The sequence below is a fragment of the Pelmatolapia mariae genome, linkage group LG2 (assembly GCF_036321145.2).
Source record: "Pelmatolapia mariae isolate MD_Pm_ZW linkage group LG2, Pm_UMD_F_2, whole genome shotgun sequence".
Classification (NCBI taxonomy): domain Eukaryota; kingdom Metazoa; phylum Chordata; class Actinopteri; order Cichliformes; family Cichlidae; genus Pelmatolapia; species Pelmatolapia mariae.
In genome coordinates, this window is record NC_086228.1 from 15,054,685 (window position 1) to 15,078,175 (window position 23,491).

The window sequence follows — 23,491 nt, forward strand, 5'->3', positions numbered from 1 at the left end:
CTCTATGTCTAAATACTTGAGGCTAATACTTTTAGGATATGCTGTATATCTCATTTGGTCATGATATAATATGTTGGTGTTTGCAGCAACTTGTGAAAATACACTGTACACTGCTATTTGGTTTGACTTACAGTGTTGTAATCTACATATCATAATAAACTGTGATGTTTAAGGTGCAATCTTATATTCGGTCATGTTTAATAGTGTCGTATAAAATCATCGATGGCACACAGTAGCAGCCAAGCCAGTGCAAAAGATCAGCATTACATCCTCTGAGTAACTTTGACACTCAAAGACACTGAACAAGTTTCTGTTTTGAATTTATCCTGGTAAATAGAAGGGCAGAAGTTCCCATCAGTGCAATGTGAAGTGTTTTGCTATGAAGGCTGGGCCTTTGTGCATAGAGCCTGAGGGCAGCAGAACATGACTCTTTTAGGGTTTGATTTATAATTGAAAGCTGTGTTTACATCCGCTCTCCAGCCACCACAGCACAGAGTGCAGTTCATAGCCTGGTGACAGAGAAGACCAGAAAATTGAACCCATTAAAAAGAGAATTTTGGGGGGGAAGTTGGAGGAAGGGGTGTAAGCTGGAGTGGTCATAGAGCCTGGTGTTTACATCTGGCTGTACATCACTATGTACACTAGTGTTACTCTGTAAGCAAGGCAAGGAAATGTTAAATCACTTCTGACAGCTGAGAAATTGACCGCTTCTTGGCTCTTATACTTGTCTTATGGGAAGTAAGGAGGCTTTCTGTGCTGAGAAGTTGCTGGAAGCTAATAAGTGAGCCTTACACATTGTCTATTTTGTGTAGTTACATGCATAAACATGACATTTGAGAACACACTGATATGTTTGTAATGCTGCCAGTGACTCAAAAATCCTTCCTAGTATGAAAAAGCCACTATCTCTTTGTGCATTATGGGCTGTAAAGGGAAAAAGACAGCCAATGTGCAAATATCAACTTGAAAGACTAAAATGCAAAATACAAATGTAGGTTTGCAAATCCACCAGTTTGTGACTCTAAGGTATCTGCATACGGCCTAAAAGGGTGTTCGTGAATTAGGGGGAAAAAAATGACCATTTCATTTGTTTGTTATTATTTACAGTGGAGAAAATAATTATTTGATCCCAGATAAATTTGTCAGTTTGCTCACTTGCACAAGTGAGCAAAGTCCTAACTATGGCATTACTTCATAGTCAACTATGTAGCCTCATAGTGGAGATGATGGGGTTGTACTTTCAGAAAGTCAGTTGCACTATTTAGCATTTCTCATTAATGAATGAATGGGAAATATGTTATTTATCCCATATTTGTAATATGCATTAAAGACATTTTGAATTGAGCAGTTGCCTCTAATAGTCACTGTAAAGGACCTGGGTCAAAATCAAAAGGATGTGACATTTATCCCAGGGATGAGTCCAGAGTAAAATGACCCTCAGACATCAGTCTAATGAACAGCTGACGTACCTGAAACAAGGTTTTGTGGTGAAATAGTTCAAATTGGACTTGATCATATCAAGAAGATAACTCGTTTTATCTAGCAAAGCCCAAATGGGACCGACATCAGGGCAAAACTTGCAGTCAACATCAGCAGGCCCTAGCATTCATGGAGATGGAGGGACTTTCATTTCAGGATGTGAAACTCACCCTAAGATGGCTGTCTTCTGGCTTAGAGAGACTAGAGTTAGCTTGAACTAATGAACAGTACAATATATAGCACAGCAAAACACTCTCTTTAGTGGCCCAAACAACAGGGTCTGATCTGACGGGCAAGTTAGATTATTGTTTTTATATTACTTCAGCCAATGAAATGTCATTTTTTCAATCCATGGTATTAACAAATGGTTTTCATTTGAGCCAGCAATAAATTATTTACTTGTACAAAGTAAAGGTATATACCACTTTCTACAGCACTAGCCAAGAGCAATGCAAGGCAAAAGGAAATAACCAGATATGTGTAATTTGTGCAGCATTCATCAAATTTTCAGCTTTGTTGTCAAATATTTATACTTAAGGTATAAAACATGCCGGTCTCTCAGTCAGTGTTTTGGCTGATGGTGTGCCCGAAGCAACAGGATGCTAAATAATAACAATAGTTGTACCCATGTTGGCCAGACAACATTAAACTGATAAATAATGCACAATAGTAAAGATAAAGAAACATTTATTAATCTGCAGGCTGTCAGAGTTTCCTGAAAATCTGTGTTTTTCCTTAAAGTCTAAATCAGCAAACGGAATCATGACGTTTCCTGTGGTATAAAGAAAAGTATCATCTATGTATGAGGTTATTAAGTATTAATGAGGCTTGCCCCATTACCTGTTTTTCTCTTTCTAGGTATTAAGAGTAAACAGTTAAACTGGATGGAGCTTAGGGCTTTGGTTTCAACCAGTTGGGGTGAGAGGAACACGGATAGCATAATAGTAGTTTCATTCACTGCTCTTCCCCAGACTCTCATTTTCTGTCTCTCTTTAACTGCAGTAAGCTCTCTTCTTATAATTTTACATATTGCGACATTCATTATTCTCTTGTGCAACAGTTGCGACCTAGACTCTAGACCCTCCCTGAGGCTGTGGGAAATATTGCATTTAATTAAATCGTTATTGCACAAATATTATTTATTTATATCAGGCACTAAATTGTCTCTAAACCATGTAATGGCTTTCCAGCTGCGTTGAAAGCCTCAGTAACACCATTACAGACAAATTCATTAAAGTCCACCTGAGTTCTGCACAGAAGACAAAACACTGAATCCCCTCATCTAAGATGTTTGGTGGAACAGTTAATCTTGATAGACGTTAGAGTCACTTAGCAGAAAAGGGAGGAAAAGAACAACTGAGTCCATTTTCTTGTTTGTTTTTGCTTAAATTTTCACAGAAATTCAGCTTATCAACGGAGGAAATATGTGTCCAAACGCATGAAACAAAAAACCCCACTAAAGATAAAGTGGATGTATTAATGCCAGGCTTAAATTTCCAATTTAAAGCAAAATAAATATCCATATGTTTATAACAAAATGGGTGGCATTCACCTTTAAACGCTTTCCATAACAAACACAGTTCAGGGTCTCGGTTGTTATCTTTTTAAGGCAGGAGTGCCACCAAGTGGTATGTCTGTGCATCAGGTAATGTCTTTTCTTTGTTTTTTTTGTTGAGACGAGGCGATTGTGTAAGCACCTTAAGAATTTTTTTAGGGATGTGCTAAACAATAGGAGGTAGTCATTTGTCTTTTGGGGGCTATGATGTGGAAAAGAAATAAATGTAGAGAAGTAATAAGCTTAAGTAAAGCAGATCATATTTAAAGTATATAATAAATGCTTCCTATTTCTGACACAAAGAAAACTCTGTAATATCTTTGGAGACTTTGAAATACTGAGAACTCTAGGACAGACTTATAGGATGATTAATATCACTTTTTTATTTATAATAAAATTTTCTCAAAATTGCAGTTCTTTGCCTTATGAGTCATACTAGAGATTATGAAATATTTAACACCCCCAAAATACACCCACATCTTAGCTAAACTTTGCCATTGCAGTCTTCCTTTGTACTTCCCTTCCAGTAAAAAATCTCCATCATAAATAGATGCTCTGTTTTGATGCAGTAGGAATCGACTCTTCCTCTGGTGTGATCCAGGACTCCTCTGAGATCATCAGCTCTTTGATTCCTCTATTCAACAGCACAGTGCAGCCAGATGGGCAGAGGAGCTCCTCTCTCTCCAAGGCCAGCAGATCTAAAAGGTACTGCTGGGGATCGTGGTCCATTAGCACCAGATTGATGCCATCACTGGTACCCTGATCAGACTCAAGGAAAGAATTTAATGTTGGGATGGCCTCAGCTGAGCTGCGTGTAAAAACCTAGAACTGAGGACGTTTGGAAAAGTGAGTAATAGAGAGTTATTTTTTAGAGATATTTTAATCATATTCTGGTTTAGAGTCCTCACTGTACCTGGGATTGCTTGAAGCCAGCGACCAGGATGATTTCCTCTCCAAGATCTGCTGTGACTGGGTCCAGCACCACTGTGATCAGTCTGCCTCCATGGGGCAGCAGACGGACAGAGCTGTAGCCACAGTGCATTCCCAGTTCCAGCACCCACAAAGGGCGGACACTTTTCACTACCTCATCCAGTATCTCACCTGAATCCACAGGAACAACAAACTTTACTTTCTTTGCACACGCCTGGGAGCATAGTTGACATTTGGAACATTTTGACATTGTGGAATGTAGAACAGTATGCACCCAATAAATAAGTTAGATTACATTACAATAACTTATATTAATGAATATAAAATACAAAAATGTATTAAATAATAAATTAAAGGAATGGTTACTAAACCAAAGGTAGGTACCTGCTGCCATTTCAGCCAAACTTGCTTTTTAGCAAAATATAGTAATTGCAGACTAATAACATTTAGTAAATGAAAGAAAATTAAATAAATGAAATGATTTAAAGCAAGTTCACGATTTACCATTGCATTGCTAAATGCTCAGTGTTCAAAGAAAGGTGTTATATTTCTGATTTTTGTGGAAAAAGCACAAGCAAGTTGGTTAAAATTGCAAGATGTTGTGGTATGAAATGCTCTGCAAAAGCAACATAGTTTGTAGAAACTGACCTAATGACTGCTACTTTGATTGTTTTCCTCTGACAAAAGTGGAAAATATCCAAAAGCATGAAAAAAAAATATTTTCCAGAAGTCTTAAAAGAAAGGCAATGGGAGGCATCTCCAGGGAGATGGCCACAGGCAGGAATGATTTCCTGTGTCGTTCAGTGGTGCTTTTTGGTAATCTCAGTCTCTCACTAAACGTGCTCCTGTGGCTAACAAGCATGCCACGGAGTGGGTGGGAGGTATTGTCCAACATTGTCTTAATCTTGAACAACATCCTCCACCACACCACCTTAAGGGAGTCCAGCTCCATCCCCACAACACTACTGGCTTTATGGATCAGTTTATTGAGTCTGTTGGCGTCTGCAACCCTCAACCTGCTCCCCCAGCATGCAACAGCATAGAGAATAGCACTGGCCACAACAGATTCATGGAAAATCCTGAGCATTACACAATGAGACTGAAAACACAAATAGCCTAAATCCACAAAAGGCCTGTAGCAAGTTTTATAAGAGTCTTGGAAATCCTACCCACCAGAAACTTCCAGAAAAAGGGGGAACTGTAGCAAAGAGAAAAGTTGCTGCTTTAAAAGGAAATAGTGGCCACACTAAATCTTGATTTAGTTCTTTTCTGTAGAATATATGTAATTATTCAGAATTTTGTACAATCCACACTTGATTATGTCTCTTCATAATTAATTAATAAAGGTTGTTTTAAAATTGTGTTTGAGCTTTACCACTTCTTAAACTCCCATTTCTATTACAGCACCATGCCCACAACAGGTATGTCATGCATTATATATCCCATGTGCACTCACCCTACAAGTGAGACACCTTCTAATTTAATGCACTATCAAGGTAACTGTTTCTAATGCTTACATACCAATCTGTGGAACAATGTGACTGATGTGTCTCAGCATAAAGGTCAAAGGACTCCAGGATGCTGTCACCTTTGCCGTGGGTGCAATTAGAGAACACAAAGGCGTGTGTGCTCTTGACACACGCTCCCCCTTCCACCAACCTCAGTGCCCAGGCCAATGCTCAATGGCACAGGATAGAAACTTTACCACGATAATGGCTGGACACTATGAAGATGGTGGGAAGCAGTGGCACCAAAAGAGCAATCAACCACATGTGGTCAGCTGCTGTAAAAAGTCTTCAAATCTGTGGGTCAAAAAGCTGTTATTCTATATTTTTTTTTTTTTTCAAAATGACCTTCGCTTTCAGTTTCATTGAGTGTAGTTTTGATAACAAATTTGTTTTTTTTTTATTATGGTCCTTATTAAATCACAGCTCTTACTCCTGCCATATTACTTTATGGGAAAAAAAACAACAACTTTTGTCTTGCATTGCTCCTGGCTAGTGATGTAGAAAGCAATCATATACTTTTCCATTCTTTCGGCACAGACTTCTTGTAAATAAATTACACAACCTTTACTATTTTACCATCAAGTCGCAAATGTAATTTTATATCTAAATAAAAGAGACTGCATCTTATTTATTAATGTGAGCATTCACAAACTTTTTTGCAACAATATCATCTTTATTAGAGGCCTTATTCTATAAATGTAGCCTACTGCATCATTGCATAAAAATAAACAAATAAATGAGTACAGCCTACATTCTTTATCCATTATATTTAATTATAACCATTATCACATCCATAAACATGTGATGTTCTGTTTTTTAGTTCAGTTTTCAAAGTCCTTGAAACTATTAACGCAGCTAATTAAAATTGGTGAAATAGCATTTTAAGCAATGAAATAAAACCCATTTCTTCATTAAAATGAGAAAAAAATAGTATTAAATGGTAGACCTATGTCCGTACCATCACCTTGACCGTTCCACTTCAAACCTGCCCACAGGTTGCTTGCATTGAAGCAGGCCGTGAGGATAAGCGGCAGAAATGAGGTTCTTCTGCTGCTGGGTGTCTGGTTGTATGGTCTTAGGTAAGGAGCTCATTCAACTCGGAGTAAATAAGTCAGCTGAGGTGCTTCGGCTACCTGTATAGGATACCTTGTGGACGCCTCCCAGTCCCTGGTCAAGTTTTTTAGGCTTGAGACACACACAGAGACACGCTGCTGGATAGAGTATGTACGTTTGTATTTATATGTATGTATTATACACGCTCCCTGGTTTGTAAAACCATTCGGGGATAATACCCCCAGGGAAAGCCGAAGACAGGACAGGTCTTGGCACCCCTGCTTACCCTCCTGGATAACGGATAGAAAACTGATGAATGAATGATTAAAGCAGTACTCGCCAAATTTCAATATTGCTCGTCCAGGAGCAGAGTCCCTCCTGTCAAACACAGGTGCTCTTGCCTCTTGTGGAAGTCAAGCAGGTGGTCAGCATAAACGGATCACTTTTTTTTCTCTCTTACAGATTCTCTGTATGATTAAAGTCTGAAAGACAACAACACTGTATGGTGGCATCCAGGAAGCAGGTGTGGTGAGCAGTAATGGGAATAACGGCGTTACAAGTAACGGCGTTACTTTTTTCAGTAACGAGTAATCTAACTAATTACTATTCCTATCGTTACAACGCCGTTACCGTTACTAACAAGAAAACAGACGGTTGAAGCTTACCGCATCTTATATCAGTTGCATGGAAGTAGCTGTAAGTAATCTGGGCGCTACAGCTTTAAGCAGCTGCGCGCGCTCCCGCAGGCGGCAATAACTTTCTGCCAGAGGATCACTTTGTAGGACAACACCTGGAGCTAAGGGGGCAAAACAATAGCATGAGTGCTGCTGTTTGACTGAGGAACAATAAAGTAGTCGTGGTAAGCCAATCACATGACCGCTTTACGATGACAAAGCAACAAGGTGATATATACCAGTTTTTAAATTGTGTTGATAGGCCACGTAAAACCAGAGTCATGATAAACAATATATACCTGGTGTTTGTTCCTGAATAGTTTTGTCACGTTTACAGTCTAAGGACAGCGCTAGCAAGCATTCTCTGCTTATGACAGAAAAAAACCCCAAACAAGCAAAAAAAAAAAACAGCCCTTTCGTGTTGGTGGAAAAATGCACCATGTTGACCAATCAAAAAATGATATGGCAACATGACATTTAGATGTTTAGAAAGAGGGGGAAGTTTTAGGAGTGACTGCGAGAGAGAGAGAGAGCAGAAAAAGAGAGAGAGCGAGTTTTGAGATGTGAGAGATTTGTGACGTTTAGCGTGTTTGGAGTGTGTAGTTAATGTGTTGTCTTGTGTAGTTAGTGTGTAGTGTTGTGGATAGTTTTGTGTCGTGTGTCAGAACAATGAGGTGACTGCTGTCTCCAGGTATCAGGCTGTGATGTTCTCTTTCATAGTGGACAGAAATTATTTTTTTGGAGTGGCACAAATAATTTGTGTGGCACGTTATTGAATGCAAAAGACCTGATTGTTCTGTAAATAGTTTGAAATGGTTATTTAAAAAAGGGTAAAAGGTAAATGGCTGCAAATAACTTTGTTTGAAAAACTTGTGCATATGATTTTAAAATTGGCAATTTATATTTGCATTTAAAGTTATGAAATATGATTAAATAAACATGTTTGTGGTTGTTACAGTAAAAAACCTTTTCTACTTGGAATTTATGTTTTTTGTCTGATTTTAGATCAATTTTGTTAATACAATATGTCAAAATGAAAACATAACTGTAAATTTAGACACGTGAGGTTGTGCTGAAAAGAATGATACCAAACAAGGCAAAGTAAATAGTTTTTAACGGCGAAATGTAGAGGTAAAATCAAAAGTAGTGAAAAATGGCCAATTATACCCTGGACCCCAGAGGGTTACAATTTTTTTAAAAGTAGTTACTTTTCAAGTAATTAATTACTTTTAGAATCTTGTAACTCAGTTACTAACTCAGTTACTTTTTTGAAGAAGTAACTAGTAACTATAATTAATTCCTTTTTCAAAGTAACTTGCCCAACACTGGTGGTGAGTGCACCTAAACTACAAAAAGAACATACAGTCAATGGTGCTGTCTGGAAACTCCTCCTCCTCCCTGTCTGCACCACTGCTTTTTTCCACAAGAGGTCAGCAGAGATGAAGGTTAAGAATGCCAGCAATCATTTGGAAAAAGAGTCTGTGGGGCTTTGAAAAGTTTCAAGGGGCGTCATCGAACTGACATGTCTCAAAGTATACAAGGCATGGGATGCGACTCCAAATGTTTTTGTGTGGGATCTGCCATTTGATGAATAAATAATTTCACTCATTGCTGGTTGTTTTGGCTCCAGGTGGACAGCTGGTGAGATGCCAAATTCAAGCTGGACACTCACCAGATTGCAAAATATTTTCCTAAGGGTCAAGGACGATCCTGCTTATGTTTTAGTGTCAGCCAGTGAATATTTGGTAGTACTGAGCAGTTACAACTTCCATTACAAACACTGATGTGGCAGAAGTAGAACTGCCTTAAGGAAAACTCTGACAAATGGATAAAATAGGTGAAAAGAGAATAACCCAGCAGTTGCAAAAGCATGGAAACATTGCTGAACTTTCGTTTACTTATATTTACAAACGTGTTCTTTTTTTAAAGACTAACACAAGTCTCAGAAGTCTGTAACAGAATTAAACTGATAAATATAAAGACATTATATCATAGAGCCTGTAGAGTTTTGTTAATGGAAAATTAAGTTAATGGATGAGCATTAATGTTGGCCCTCAGTTTCAGGCGCCTTTGCTCGAAATCTGTGCACTTCCTCTTTTCTAAGTTGCCCCATATAATGAAAGTGGGTGTGAGATCCCCAGCGTGCTGCTGCCCTCGTTGGCTGCCGGTGAAGCGGCGCTGCTCTGTGTATTTTTGGCCGTTGGAGCTAATCATACTGCAGTGTGCAAGTCCATCAGTCCAGCGGAATCAAGCTGCTGGATTATAACCGGAAGCAAAGCACGGTGCCATCAAAATAAGAGCAAACACAACATACCAGAGTGGATGGAAGCCTGTAACCATGGAGATGACCAGCTCTAGAAAGAAATGAAAGAAATGAAACATACTTGGCAACATATTGTTGAACCATTAATGCTATCAAAATGAAACATTGTATCATCATGTTTATTTGATGTGTAAATCATACATAAGTGAATAAATATGCACTTTTTGTGTTTGCATTGCCAAAATAATGATTAATGTTTACTTCTGATTGCCATTATGTTTAACTTAAGAAAGAGGACTGCGACTTTTTTAAACTTCATTTAATTTCAAAAGCTGGGTTAGTGTATGATGAATCAATCTATGTAACCGGATATTTATCTTTGAGAAACACATGCTACCTTACTCTGTATGACTGTAGTGTAGCACTGAACTCTGTCAGCCAAAGGTGGGATGTAGAAATTATGACTGAACAGTTACAGGACAGGCACGGACAACGTTTTCCCTTTAAGCCTGGTTAAAAGTGAGATATTTTTCAATCATATCAGTTTGTCATAACTCTCAGAAACAATGTTAATTTTGAAAATAAGTAGGCTGGAGTATAAATAAATAATTCTAATAGCGATAAATAATGCAATTTTATGGTGGGTTTATACTCAGTTTACTGGACTGTATTATTATTTTTTGATAAATTTGAATTTCCTGGTCCTCCACTAAAGCTTTTATTCTGAGATCTCCCACCGGAAGTGCTGTGTTGGACGACTCTCTCTGGCTTGGAAGCTGGTTGTTTGCCCACAGACTCTCAACAGGAGCGATACGGGAGCAGCAACTGGTTCGTCCGTCTTACCGGTGCTGCTTCTGCTGCTACAGCACCTTCTACAGTCGGGGGAAAACAGACTGGCCGACGCATTTGACGACCAATTTCGGTGGAATAACGCTGCACCAAGCTGCTTTCACACATATCTGCAGGCTTTGATACTTGGAGGACACAGCTTCTTCGCCAATGGCAAGTCCGGTTGCAGACATAGGACAGTCTCATCAGCATCACCCCGTGAACGAGTCGGCCGCACAGTCCGCGTTTCTGGAGGCGCAGAAATGGATAGAGGTGAGTCACGGAGTGCCAGCAGCGAGCCCAAACGTTGTGTCACCTCCCCACCACTTTCCTTCCCTTTCGCGCAGGTGTTTCGTTAATCGCATGGCCCTAGTTACTGTTTTTTACCTGCAGCGTCTGCCCCTTTAAAAGACAGTTTATTTTATTGCTTCGTCACCTGTTGAAAGGTGACAGTAATTTGACTCAGATCCTAAAAACACATCGTCACTGTGTTCCTGTGAAGTCCCCGGCATGGGTTAGAGTTCCCTTGCAGTTGTGCATATTATGTCAGTATCAGCTGTTTAAATTATTATTATTTTAACAATTATCAGTACATATGAGTTAAGATAACTGTCCTCAAAATAAAATGAAAAAGATAATTCTTTCCTATCTGCAATAATACAGAATTTTTCCAAGTGACACAGGCTATTTTTTGTGCGCATTTTCACCAGACCTTCCTAAATGTTGAAGAAGGCTTTCAGTTGTTTTTTGGTGAGGGCCTGTGTACAGTAGCTTTGGTCGCTATGAGGCCTGGTGCGTGTTTGGCTGCAAACAATGAATGCATCATGTGGAATGGATTTTTGCCTCATTGCGAGCCCGGTGAACAATAATCACACAAACGAGGTTTTGTTCTGGGAGAATTTCAATCACGACACTTGCCTACCCCCATTGCATTTGACTTTGTCATCATGAGCTGTCCTCCTGTCAGGCTTCAAAACACTGATGACTGGGTGGTTATAATTTGCATGTTGGTGGAGTGCAGGCGTGACTTTGTGTGTTTCCATAAAGGGATAACAGTTCGGAGTGGCACAGCGCTTTTTCTAAAGTTTGTGATTCAGGGTAGCAGGTGTGTAGACTGGGATTATGGGGCCTCTATATAACATTTTTGTCAGTTTTGATGATATGATTTATAATTTTTTTTTCTTTTTTTAAACATTTTTTCTGAAGGGTATCAATGTTTTTGTTGTTTGTTTTTTGGAATGATCACATCAGTTTCTTAAAGCACCTTCATGTTGGTCCATCATTGTCCTTAAGGTCAATAATACTAGATTTAAATGTCAGATTAACATTTGAATTAAACAATGAAAAACTACCTGAAACACACAAAACAGCATAAAAGTTAGTGGTAATGTTTTTCATAGTAAATGGGAAGCAGTATGAAGTGAAACTTCCTTTTTTAATACTTCTGTGCCCGTTGGTATTTTAATACACTGACTAACCTGCGTATGTCATTGACTTCATTAAAAGTGACAGATCCTCTTTAAGCGGGCGCCATTACAGGCCTATTTAGTAGTTCCAGAGTCCTCAGAGGCTCATATCACATCTTTAAAAAGCCACTACTGACCTAGAATTTCCAAGGTGGATCAGGGGCAAAAGCTGAAAAGGTGAGAGTGAAGTGACACCACTCCTGCATTTTTCCTCTTTCAACCTTTCCTCATGGGGACTGATTATCCACATACACCTGTGACAGTCCTTAAGTAACCTCAAGGAACAAGAGACCACTCACTAGATCCAGAGTGAAAACAGCAACACAAAACCTCAGTCCAGATCCTAATTACTGCTCATATTCAACTGCTGTGCCCTATATAATGTCCGGGCTTGAGGCTAGAGGTTGTAAAAAAGGTTCTCTGTTTGACATGAATTGTCAGATAGAAATTTACAAAAAAGCAAAGGGACTGTTAAGACCTGTGGTTTTTGTTTTGTGCACCTTTGCAACCACTCACCTCTGTTTGGAAACTAAGCCTTTGCTTTTTTTATACTTATTTTTGTATATATACACTACCAGTCAAAAGGTTGGACACATCTTTTCATTTAATGGTTTTCTTTATTTTCATGACTATTTACATTGTAGATTCTCACTGAAGGCATCGAAACTATGAATGAACACATATGGAATTATGTAGTAAACAAAAAGTGTGAAATAACTCAAAACATGTTTTATATTTTAGATTCTTCAAAATAGCCACCATTTGCTTTGATTACTGCTTTGTACACTCTTAGCATCCTCTCGATGAGCTTCAAGAGGTAGTCATCTGAAATGGTTTTCTAACAGTCTTGAAGGAGTTACCAGAGATCACAAGTACTTGTTCTGCGATTCCATCTCATCCCAAACCATCTCGCTTAGGTTTAAGTCAGGTGACTGTAGAGGCTAGGCCATCTGGTGCAGTACTCCATCACTTTCCTAGTTGGTCAAATAGCCCTTACACAGCCTGGAGGTGTTTTGGGGTCATTGTCCTGTTTAAAAAATAAATGTTGGGACCAACCATAAAGGCCCGATTCCCACAGTCTCCTCTGAACAGTTGATGTAGACATGTGTCTGCTACTGGAACTCTGTGTGGCATTTATCTGGGCTCTGATCTGAGGTTAACTTGCGGTTTCTGAGGCTGGTGACTCGGATGAATTTGTCTTGGTCTTCCTTTTCTGGGGCTGTCCTCATGTTAGCCAGTTTCGTCATAGCGCTTGATGGTTTTTACGACTGCACTTGGAGACACATTCAAAGTTTTTGAGTTTTCCAGACTGACTGACCTTCAGTTCTTAAAGTAATGATGGACTGTCATTTCTCTTTACTTAGCTGATTGGTTCTTGCAATAATATGAATTCTAACAGGTGTCAAATAGGGACGTCAGCTGTGTCCCAACCTGACTTCTGCACAACACAACCGATAGTCCCATTAAGAAGGCATGAAATTCCACCAGTAAACCCTGTTTAACAATGCCATTCATTGTTAGACCAGATGATAGAGACTTGTCTTGCAGAGCTCTTAATATCCTCCTTGTACTATTTTAGGTCCAAATATATAGAGAGTAATATATATTATATATATATTATATATATTATATATTATTTTCTTATGTTGTAGAGCAGCTGATATTCAAGTGTGGTTTGTTTTAGCCAGTGAGATTAGTTTAAAGTCTTTGCACAAGATAAGCATACAGAGGTCCTTGAAACTGCTGTTGAATTCCAGATTTATGCCTCTGTGTCAGCCTGTTCTGCTGGTCCCACCAAAAATGCATTAACAGTAAACTGATTTATAGTTCAATGTTGGGTTTTACTCTGTTGATTGCTGATGCAAGCACCATAACCATGTCGTGCATTTATTGTACACTTAAATTAATTCTTCGTGCATGTTGTGACATGGGAGGGCTTGCACTGACAATTACTTTGCTAGATAGAAAACAAAACAGTCTTTTGTAGCAAAAGAAAATGAATCAATTGTGATACATGTAAATATTTAATGAACACATTAGTGTTAGAAAATGTTTTAAGGGAAGATTAATGAATCCTCATGTTGTCACATGTTTTCTTGAGTTCACGCTCAACAATCTCCAACAGCAGTGGCGACATGCCTGAAAAAACGAGCAGACTCAGCTGAACAATCATATTTGAAGTGTTTTCCACATAGTTTATATATATAGTGTTAACACACTTTTGAGGACGTGAATTTCAAAATTCAATGTACTTAAGTATATTTTTCAATCACAGTTATGCTCAAAGGCAATGTTTAACTGGGAGGGAGGCATAATTTAGATTTTTTTTTTTCAAAGCAGCAAATCTATATTGTTCAATTTTAATGCATCTTCAACAAAGGTCCTATCAGATGGCATCCAAGAGTAAAAATCCAACATCTTAAAGAAGCATTCACACCTGCACTTATTGTTTCCTTGAAAGTGGCAGCCTCTCACCATCTGTCAGTAACACTGTTGCCAGTAATGGTGTTTAGGCTTCTCTGAACTTCAGAAGACTGACGAGCCCTTTGATGAGGGCGAAAGCTTTCAGTTGGTTAAGTTGATTGATTTCTGTCATGTAGCCACAGGCTGTTTGTGTGAATGGAGCCCCGATGATATTATCTGACTGGGTCTTTTTCTCAGAGGCCTCTTTTTGGTTTGATTAATTTGCTTCCTTGTTAACAGTGTTTGAGGAGTACTTTGCTGCTGGCAAATTCAAAACAAAGTGTAACTATGAGTGAATACCAGAGTTGCGTAATTCCATCACTTTCCTTATGTTTGAAGACAAACATTCAGCTGATAAATGAACATGAAGAGTGTCCACTGGAACAATTTGAGAAAAAAAAAGTTTAAATTATACAGCCAAAAAGTTGCCAAAAAAAAGTAAGCTTACTTTGGCAGATGGAGTGTAATAAGATATCCTGTCAGTTTAAAACCAATCCAAGTGCTTTAGATTATCTCACTGATGCTTTTTTGTGGTGGTGGATGGTTTTTCTTGAGGTGTTAGACACAGTAAAAAATTCATAGTAATCTATGTAAACTGGCAATTACCCCTCATCACCTGAGAGCTTGTCTTGTACTGTTTAGCACAAACTATATGATTTAAAACCTGCATAAACTGGAAAGACAGCTGGGTCCTTGGAAGGACCCAGCTGTCTGGAAGGTCAACGTGGACTTTACATTGACATTTACACTCACCAGACACTTTAGTTGGGTACACCTTGTCAGTACTGGGTTGGAATGTCATTTGCCTACAGAACTGCTTTAATTCTTCATGGCATAGATTCAACACAGTGCTGGAAACATTCCTGAGAGTTTGTGATCATATTGACATGGTAAGATCATGCATTTTGGATGATTTAAAACTGGTTTCCAATCATCACACCACATAATCCTGGACTCTGGATACAGCCATCAGAACATATGTAGATTCTCAGGTAGGCTGTAGTTTTTAATAAGTGCTCATTGGATAACAGTGGGCGCAAAGTCTGCCAAGAAAATATCTCCCATATATTGATTCAAGGCTGGATGGTTCTATGGTTTCATATTGTTTACACCAAATTCTGAATCTGCCATCCAAATGTCACAGCAGAAATTGAGATTCAACAGACGGGTAACATTTTTCCAATCATTTATTATCCCATTTTCATGAGTCCTTATGAATTGTGGCCTCAGTTTTGTATCCACAGTTGACAGGAATGGCCCCTGGTGCTTTCGCCCATCTGCTACAGCAGTAGATTTGACATGTTGTTGCTTCACAGATGATCTTCTGCATACCTTGGTTGTAACAAGTGGTTATTTGATTAATGTTGCCTTCCTATTAGCTCAAACAACTAGGATTTTTCACCCAGAGAACTGCTACTCACTGGATATTTTTCAGCAAGTTGTCTTGACCATGTCTACTTGCCTAAATTCACTAAGTAACTGCCATGTCATTGGCTGATTAGATATATGCATGTGGTGTTACTAATGAAGTGCTTGTTGGGTATTTTTCCAAGCACTTGTCTCAACTTGTTTAGAGTCTCTTCTCTCGTCTACTGCCTAAGTCATAACATGTTTAAGCAGTTGAGAATAATAAAATTCCATTGTGAAATGGAATTGGGAAAATGATATCATCTATATGTCAAGGGTTGATACCATGCCAGTGATACTACTGGGTCAGACAAATCAGCAGTCTAAGCAATGTACTCAGAACATCTTTACAGTATAGATATTACATCAGTGGAGATTTAATCCTAACTAACTAGCTGCAGTATGTATCTGCAGTGGTATTTTACCTCAGAACTTGGATAAAAGTGTTTTTTTTTGTTTTTGTTTTTTTAATGCATTCATTGTTAAAACATATATCTGTATTCAACAAACCTGCACAAAATTGCAAAATATCATTCAGCTAGAACAAGCATCTATGGTGGTGTTCTTTGAAATGATAACAAAAGATTTTGCAAAGGCATGATAAGTCCTGTGCAAAGGTTCAGTGGAAGACATCCAATACAGACTAGACTGCAAACATGTTTACATGGTGACTGATTGACAACGAGAGCCAAACTAATCCTACTGGAATGGGATGCCGTATATCAAGTTAAAATGCCAAACGGGACCAGACTTGATGACAGCTCTTGGTGTTTGCTATGGAAAACTTGAGTTAAACAGCAAGGAAAACATGAAACAAGACAGTGGAGGGGGAAAAAGAACGTAATAATTGTTAAAGAGTTTTAAATACTGATGATCATGCCCTCTGAGAACAGTCTCTACACACTTCTTAAGATGCCTAATTTGCTATGAGGATCATTAAAATTTGCAGAACGTTATTTTTAGACTATGATGGTAGTGTTGAATAAAAAAACATTTAGCTTGTAAGACTGTAAAAGATTTGAATGAAATTCTGAGTACTCTGTGGAACAAAACAGCCAAAAGGTGTTTTTAAAGTGAACCAAATTAATGTTTATCCCATCCAATAAAATGAAAGAGCCTATGTTGATAGATGTCAGAGATGGACAGAATGATATAAGAATGTTTACCAGAGCAGCATGACTTTTTTTGTAGACCCAAAGACATGGCTCCTGTTGAGTTATACAATATGTTGATAAAGTAATCAATGGAACATCTTAAATTTGGGAACAGTGTTGCTGCATCTCTTACACCTTTTCCATTGATGCAGTGCTGCTGCAAGTGTCCTGTCTGGAAGTAGTTCAATATATTGCCACCAAAGAAATCTGGTACTGGTGCCAAAGGTGGCACCAGAAAATTGCTCAGCCCGAAGTTGGAATTTAACCCCTTATTTGCAGATACAGCCGGCCATGATTATTTTGCCACTGAACATCAACATCTGCTTGTAACACTACATAATCAACAGGTTTTAGGACTGATTATTAAATGTGGGCCTGATCTCAAAAGGAACCAAGGCAGAAGCTTAGTTGCAGTGCCAGCACAGGCTGATAGAAGAGAGGCAGTTGAGAGCTATTTAAGACTGATGCATATTGAAGTTCCAGTTGTTATTCATCATTATTTGGATTTCTTTGTAGTTGTCTTTGCAGTCTGGATTAGCCACTTCAGAGTGTTTTGTTTTTTGCTACACAAAACTGTTGATAGGTACACATGGAGAAGCCATCATTGTCTTTCATAGTGACAAAAAGCTCTTATTAAGTCCCGCTCTCTCTTCTTCTGTCTGAACTATAAGATGGAAATCCTTTGAATCTAGCCTCCCAGAGGCTGTTGGCATTTTTAGGCATTTTGATCCAAGTATCTTCTTTCTGTGGCCCCAGGCTGTTTTGAAAAGCTGCCTGACAAAGGTCTGTACTCTCCTGTATCATTCCATGATGTCATTCCCAGTTTGTGGTCATTGTCATTCTTTCCTGCAAAACAGACTGAGATGTGTTTAGTTTTCTTGTCACTTTTTTTGCAGTACCTGCCATGCATTACTATGACTACAAGCTATGCAGGAATGTAATTTTGGAAGGAAGTATTCTGTTAGAGAAGGATTTAGGCTCTATTGAGGAAGTACCTTTCATCACTTACCTTAAGGATATGACAGTCTACCACATGACCTCTATGCTAACTGTAAAGCTTGAATGATGAGGTGTTATTTCAGGAGGAGAATAAAATTAAAGCAACGCTTTAACTTCTGTCTTGTCTATGATTACTGATTATGATTTTCTTAGTACATTTTATCAAATTGGAAAAAACAAACTTTGAGTTATGGCCTTTCAATTAAACGTAAGGAAATTAAAGATAATTCTATTATAGGCCAGCTGTTTTCAAGTGCAAGTAATATTACAGACAGATTCCCAAGTAGAAAGAGTCAAAGCTTATATCCTTTTGACATGGAGTAAAAGGTCTAAGTGAAGCATGCATACATGCAGCCTTTTCAAGATGCTAGTCACTGTCATCACACAGAAGTTTTTACTTAAAAAAAAAATCTGCTGTTTTGAACAATTTTCGTGAAACTATCAGGGCAGAGTAAATCAAGATATAGAAGAAAACTCAACCAAGTCCAGTGCATTTGTTGAAGTGTTGTTGGGCAGAAAAAAATGCTGTACAAATGGGTGAATACTGCTTGTAGCATAAAGTGCTTTAAACTGTCAAAAAGACACTGCCTACACTGCTTACAGAGAAGCATTAGAAATGCCACTGATTGAGCTAGTCACAACATAATTAACATGCAGCACTGAGCTATGGCTGTTACTACTCCCATACAAGATTGGATTCTGTAGTGTTGACAGTTTAATGCAGTCGCTTCAGTCACTGACACAAATGAGAAATCCCTGACGGTAAGATGCTAATCGATCTCTAATCCTGTGGTTATGATCTTCTTAACCACAGCCAAAGCCTTCTGAGAACTCGTGTGTTGACATGGTGACATTAGTGAAAGAGGAAGTAGCAGGAATTACACATTTGAAAGCGGTTGACTGATGGCTTTTCCATTCACACTTATGAATGGAAAGGTGTATCTATTGACTATAGTGTTTTTAGATATAATCACTAGCTTTCATGTGGATTTGTGCAGTGTATATCCATAAGTATGGACTGTTAGCAAAAATATGTATACTGGTAAACAAAAATCCAGATGGTAATGAAATTATAATGTTCTCAGCAAATGCCTGTCAGTCTGGGTACAGATGGGTCTTTATAAACACATGCACGTTTAGAGTGGGTGGTGATCACATGATGGTTTACTCAACTAGATGACAGATTAACCCCCTTTCCACTTCAGTGCGTCTGAATCCCTGTATATTTGTGCTCATATTGTTACTAAAAGTGGCTACGCATGCTGAGGTTTCAGGTTAGCTGAAAGCCAGACACTGCCATATTAATCAAATAAACTTGGGTAGGACATCAAGAATATGTAGGCTGTTTGATATCTACTGAATCAGGGCCGAGATGACTGTTATTCCTCTGCTGTTGGACTCCATGCTACCCCCCCTTGGCTTAGTCATGATAACAGCTGGAGGACACATCATAAAAACATGCTTCTGCAGCCACAACTCAACTAGTTGTTCTTCTTTGTTGGTATAACAATCATTTTCTCTCGCATGTATTATTTCTGTGAATTCAATTTTGTGTGTTCTGTTTTTGTTCTTTTGATTTTTTTCCCCCTACAAGTGGATACTACTTTTATTTTTTTATCTTAACATTATGGATAATTTTCCATTCTCATATGGACTTCCATAAATTTCCATAGTGGATATTTAAGGCTGTATCTACCAGAGCAGACTTACACAAGAAACATGCTGATGTGAAGCTTATCTATTAAAATCTGCAGGTACTTCATTTGCACAGCCAAATATATTCAAATAATGTCAGTCGTTGCACTTGGTGAAAGCAGCATTATCCAGTTTGGCCAATAGCAACTTATATTTACTCAGTGTCTTTATAGGTTGTCAGGCATCAAAGTTATAACGAGTGAATGACTTTTTGGTTTGTGAAGATGTTTCACAGGTAAATCTGTGTGTTAATTGTAAAAGTGTAATTCTGTTTAATGGTTGATGGTTTTTCATGGTGGACACAGACATGTATCGCTCCTCTGTCAAGCCAGCTGTTCCTGTCCCCCGTTCAAAATTTGAACAGGAGTGTCCTTGAAAGAGGGTATTTTAGGTGCAGATTTACAGCTTGTTGAGCTGGCTCCGCTCTGTTCAATTCAATTCAATTTTATTTATACACAGCCAAATCACAACAACAGTCACCTCAAGGTGCTGTTGTTCCATGTATCTGTGTAGTGTTTGTTGTTTTTTGGTATTTTACTTGGTGTACCCTTTGGGAGTTAGTTTAGCTTATTTTTTTCAAGCGTTAATAGTTAGTGGGTCATCTGAGAAATAGTTTTTCTTACAGAATGACAAGTTAGGTTTAGGAATCAGCTTCTTGGCTCTTAATGGGGGAAAAAACTAAGGTTGTTTTAGTTCTTAGAATATTTTAATGTGTCAAAGTGTTTCAAGGCCTCTTTAACCTTTATTACATTCACATTTGATGAGACTCTCTTATGACCTGCTCACGTGTCCAACTTAATGCTAGAATTATGTAATGCACTGTCCATCTATCCAGGGTGTGCTCATCTCCTCACTAGATGCTGTATATTCTAGCGGAGACATTAGTCCACTGCAACCTATAATGAAGTGCATATTAAATAAAATTGGTTAGAATTATTAAACAGCCATCTAGAATCCAGCAATGAGAATATCTGCTGCTACTTTTGGATGTCTCTTTGACTTTCTGTGTATGTTTATTTTGCCTGATGGGGCATGTCTGCCTATGACAAGGTGAACATACTCATCTTGTTCAGCTGTCAGTGCTGTGTGTTCATGCACTGAAAGAGAAAGGAGGAGAGATCAAGGCAGCCTGGCACTTAAACTGCAGTGTGACACACACATACACATTCACAGACAATAAGGACCACTGTGAAGAAGTGACAGAAGGCTGTGTGCCAGGGCTGAACAGCCACCCTCTGCAGGGAAGCTGTTGGTAACTGTTGTTACTTACCACGCTCACTCTGACAAGAAACATAACTGACAAATAATAACAGCATCTTACTGTCAACATCAAGCACTTTAGAGTATACTTAAAGTATCCAGAGTGCCCTAATAGAGACTGACATTAGAAAGCCAGTAATCATAGCTTTCACAATCCCTATAACACGATCATTTCCAGTGTGTTCTTGCATAAGTCCCCATTTTCACTCACATGTCTATTCTATTTTGGTAGGGTGCAGCATCTGCTGTTGCGTGACCTACCAAGAAAGTTGGATTGTGGCAAGTACAAAGTCAGACACTCAGCACCTTGATGAAGTGTTAAGTCTGAACTCTTTAAAAACACTTAGTGTTCATCGTAGAAGGATTGTGAGTTTTCAGGAGTAACATAAAAGCCAAGCAGACAGAGAAACTTTCCTTTTTGTTCTTTGCTCTAGTTTCCAGGAGACAGCTAGCTGAATGTAAGAATAGACAGCTGCTCGTTCCAAAAAATGTTCAGTTATCTTTGATAACCAGCTCCACACCCTGGGCGGGCGTGCTTTAATATTCCACATCAGCCATGCCAAATTTGTTGTTTGGACTGATGAGTCACAGCCCTTTTTTTTTAAACTTTCTTTTTTCTCTAAGAAAGGCCAAATTCAAAATGAAACTAGAGAAGAATATTTTGATCATTGTTCAGCTCAGTACTTGTGCATGGCTGACATTTAGCATCAACATCAAGTATGGGAACCGTAAAACATTTTTATTAATATTTTTAAAGGAAAAGGAAAACCATTCGAAGGCACTCTTGAAGTAGATACTGTTATGCAGTTGTCTTGTAATTTGCTACTTCGTCATGAAACCCATAGCTAGAGTTAATAATTTTCTTTTTAATACCCCATAAAATGAAAACATTTCAACGTTTACTTGCAGGTTTTGCTTTTCTTCTCATTAAATGTGAGATGAAGATGACAGGGATCTGTGCAGCCGTGCAAAAGTATAGTCTGTCAAATTATTCAGGTTAATTTAAAATATTCAGCACTTGCTTTGTGTAGCAGATAAAGGGAGAACAAAGTTACATGTGAAATTTGGCCTGTACAGACAGTACTGCCATCACTACTGCTCGGAAAGGATCTGCAATATATTTTAAATGTTATGAGATATTATCAAAGCTCTCACTGATCAAAGCGTCACAAGCGTGTCGTCTAATCGTTATTTATAATTACAGGCCATACCTCTTTCATGCAATCTCCCATTGCTCTATTGATTGCCCTTATTCACAGGCAAAGTGGGTCACTTTGCATGCATCCGTTTAACTCAAATATATTTACTGCTCTGTTGATTTTTGACATGGCCTTAGACTGGCAACCATTTGCAAATGTTCAACACTCTTCAAGAGATACTTGTAAAGATCTCTCTTTGGGTCATGTGCTGACCTCTCTCAACATCTTCTGGAACCTACTGGGTGATGTACAAAATGCAGATTTGTTGTGCAATAGGCAGCTTTCAAGGCTATAATAAAACTAAAATAAAACATGTTAATTAATATTAAGGCTTTACAAGAATTGTTAGCAGGATTTCTTTCTGTATGCAGTAATTGGAACTATTTGATAGATCAGGCAGAATGATGTTTCTGCACCGTCCAGGGATGTTTCTAATTGGGTCATGCAGGCTGAGCTGGTTTCCTAGTTTTCTTAGTTGAGGCGCTGGGGAGCTGGACTCTTTCTGACTATCAAGGGAGCAAGTGCGACCTGTGCTGCATGGCTGACTGACAGTCACAGTCACATAGCAACAGTTTCAGGCTGCTTTATATAAAAAGACTATGCTCAAGTTCCCTTCCTTTTGCTTTAAGCTTGCTCTGTAATGTACATGATTGGCTGAAGATCATGCCTTGGCTCTTGTCACAGCAGTGTTGGTTGGTCATCGGAGTGTTTATCGCAGAGCTGGTGGTTTGATTCCCAGCCTTGTTTTTTTTCCTCTTTTTTTTTTTTTTTTTTTAACCAACCTACTGGAGGCTAATTCAGGTGACATGGTGAGCGATAAGACGCACTCATAGACTCTGTATGAGGATGATGGCCAAGCGCTTTGAAGCTGCATTCTTGTTTTGTTGCTGTTTATTGCAGTAAGACATCCACAGGTAACACTCGGCTTGTGGTTTCACAGTTGGACACCACTAACCAATTGGTTATGGTGGCTGCTTTTGTCTGTGGGCAGACTACACGTTCATCATCACAGGGCTTACACAGAGAGACAATTTCAAATATAGACATAATTAGCAGTAACCTTACTAGGATGGTGGCTCCAGAGTACAGTGGTTTACGGGGGGGGTTGTGTCAGGAAGGGCACCCAGCATAAAAATCCCACTGTGGCAATGTCTCATGAATAAGGGAGCAGGTGACTGGTACCTTATACCACAGTGTAAAACAAATAGATACTTAAAACCCTCTCAGTTATTAGGTCACCTAACTTTGACTGGCGTCATTTGGATACATTTTTTTTCTATGATTGTTTAATTTTACACATTCTTGCTTTTCTATTTATTGATTCATTGGTTTTATTTATTTATTTATTTTTGTATAATAATAAGTCATTATTTGCTGATCGGTGCCCTTGGCACACAACACTGATTGTGATTAGGGTTTAAGGACCGTAGTTTGAGTTTCAGTCTGTGAATAAGTTTTATAGGTTCACTGCAAACAAATCTACTTTATGGGATTAATAAAGTTATCTGAATTTGAAACAGTTTAAAGTAGTTTTTAATTAACGTTACTTGCGTGTATT

The 23,491-nt window shown here is 38.5% G+C and overlaps 1 protein-coding gene and 1 pseudogene across 6 annotated transcripts in view; one reads left to right on the forward strand and one right to left on the reverse strand.

Annotated features, from left to right (window-relative positions):
• Positions 1-3,574: 3,574 nt before the first annotated feature.
• LOC134633633 (uncharacterized) lies at positions 3,575-5,996 on the reverse strand (annotated as a pseudogene).
• Positions 5,997-10,245: 4,249 nt separating this feature from the next.
• LOC134641219 (LIM and calponin homology domains-containing protein 1-like) overlaps positions 10,246-23,491 on the forward strand; it is an 82,605-nt gene continuing 69,359 nt past the window's right edge. For 5 of the 6 annotated variants that reach the window (XM_063493543.1, XM_063493534.1, XM_063493552.1 and 2 more), the window contains exon 1: positions 10,247-10,563. In XM_063493543.1, coding sequence (XP_063349613.1) covers positions 10,462-10,563 — 102 coding nt within the window. In that variant the 5' untranslated portion in view covers positions 10,247-10,461. Of the gene's footprint in view, positions 10,564-23,491 lie in introns of all 6 variants that reach the window. The other variant, XM_063493517.1, reaches the window with a different exon arrangement.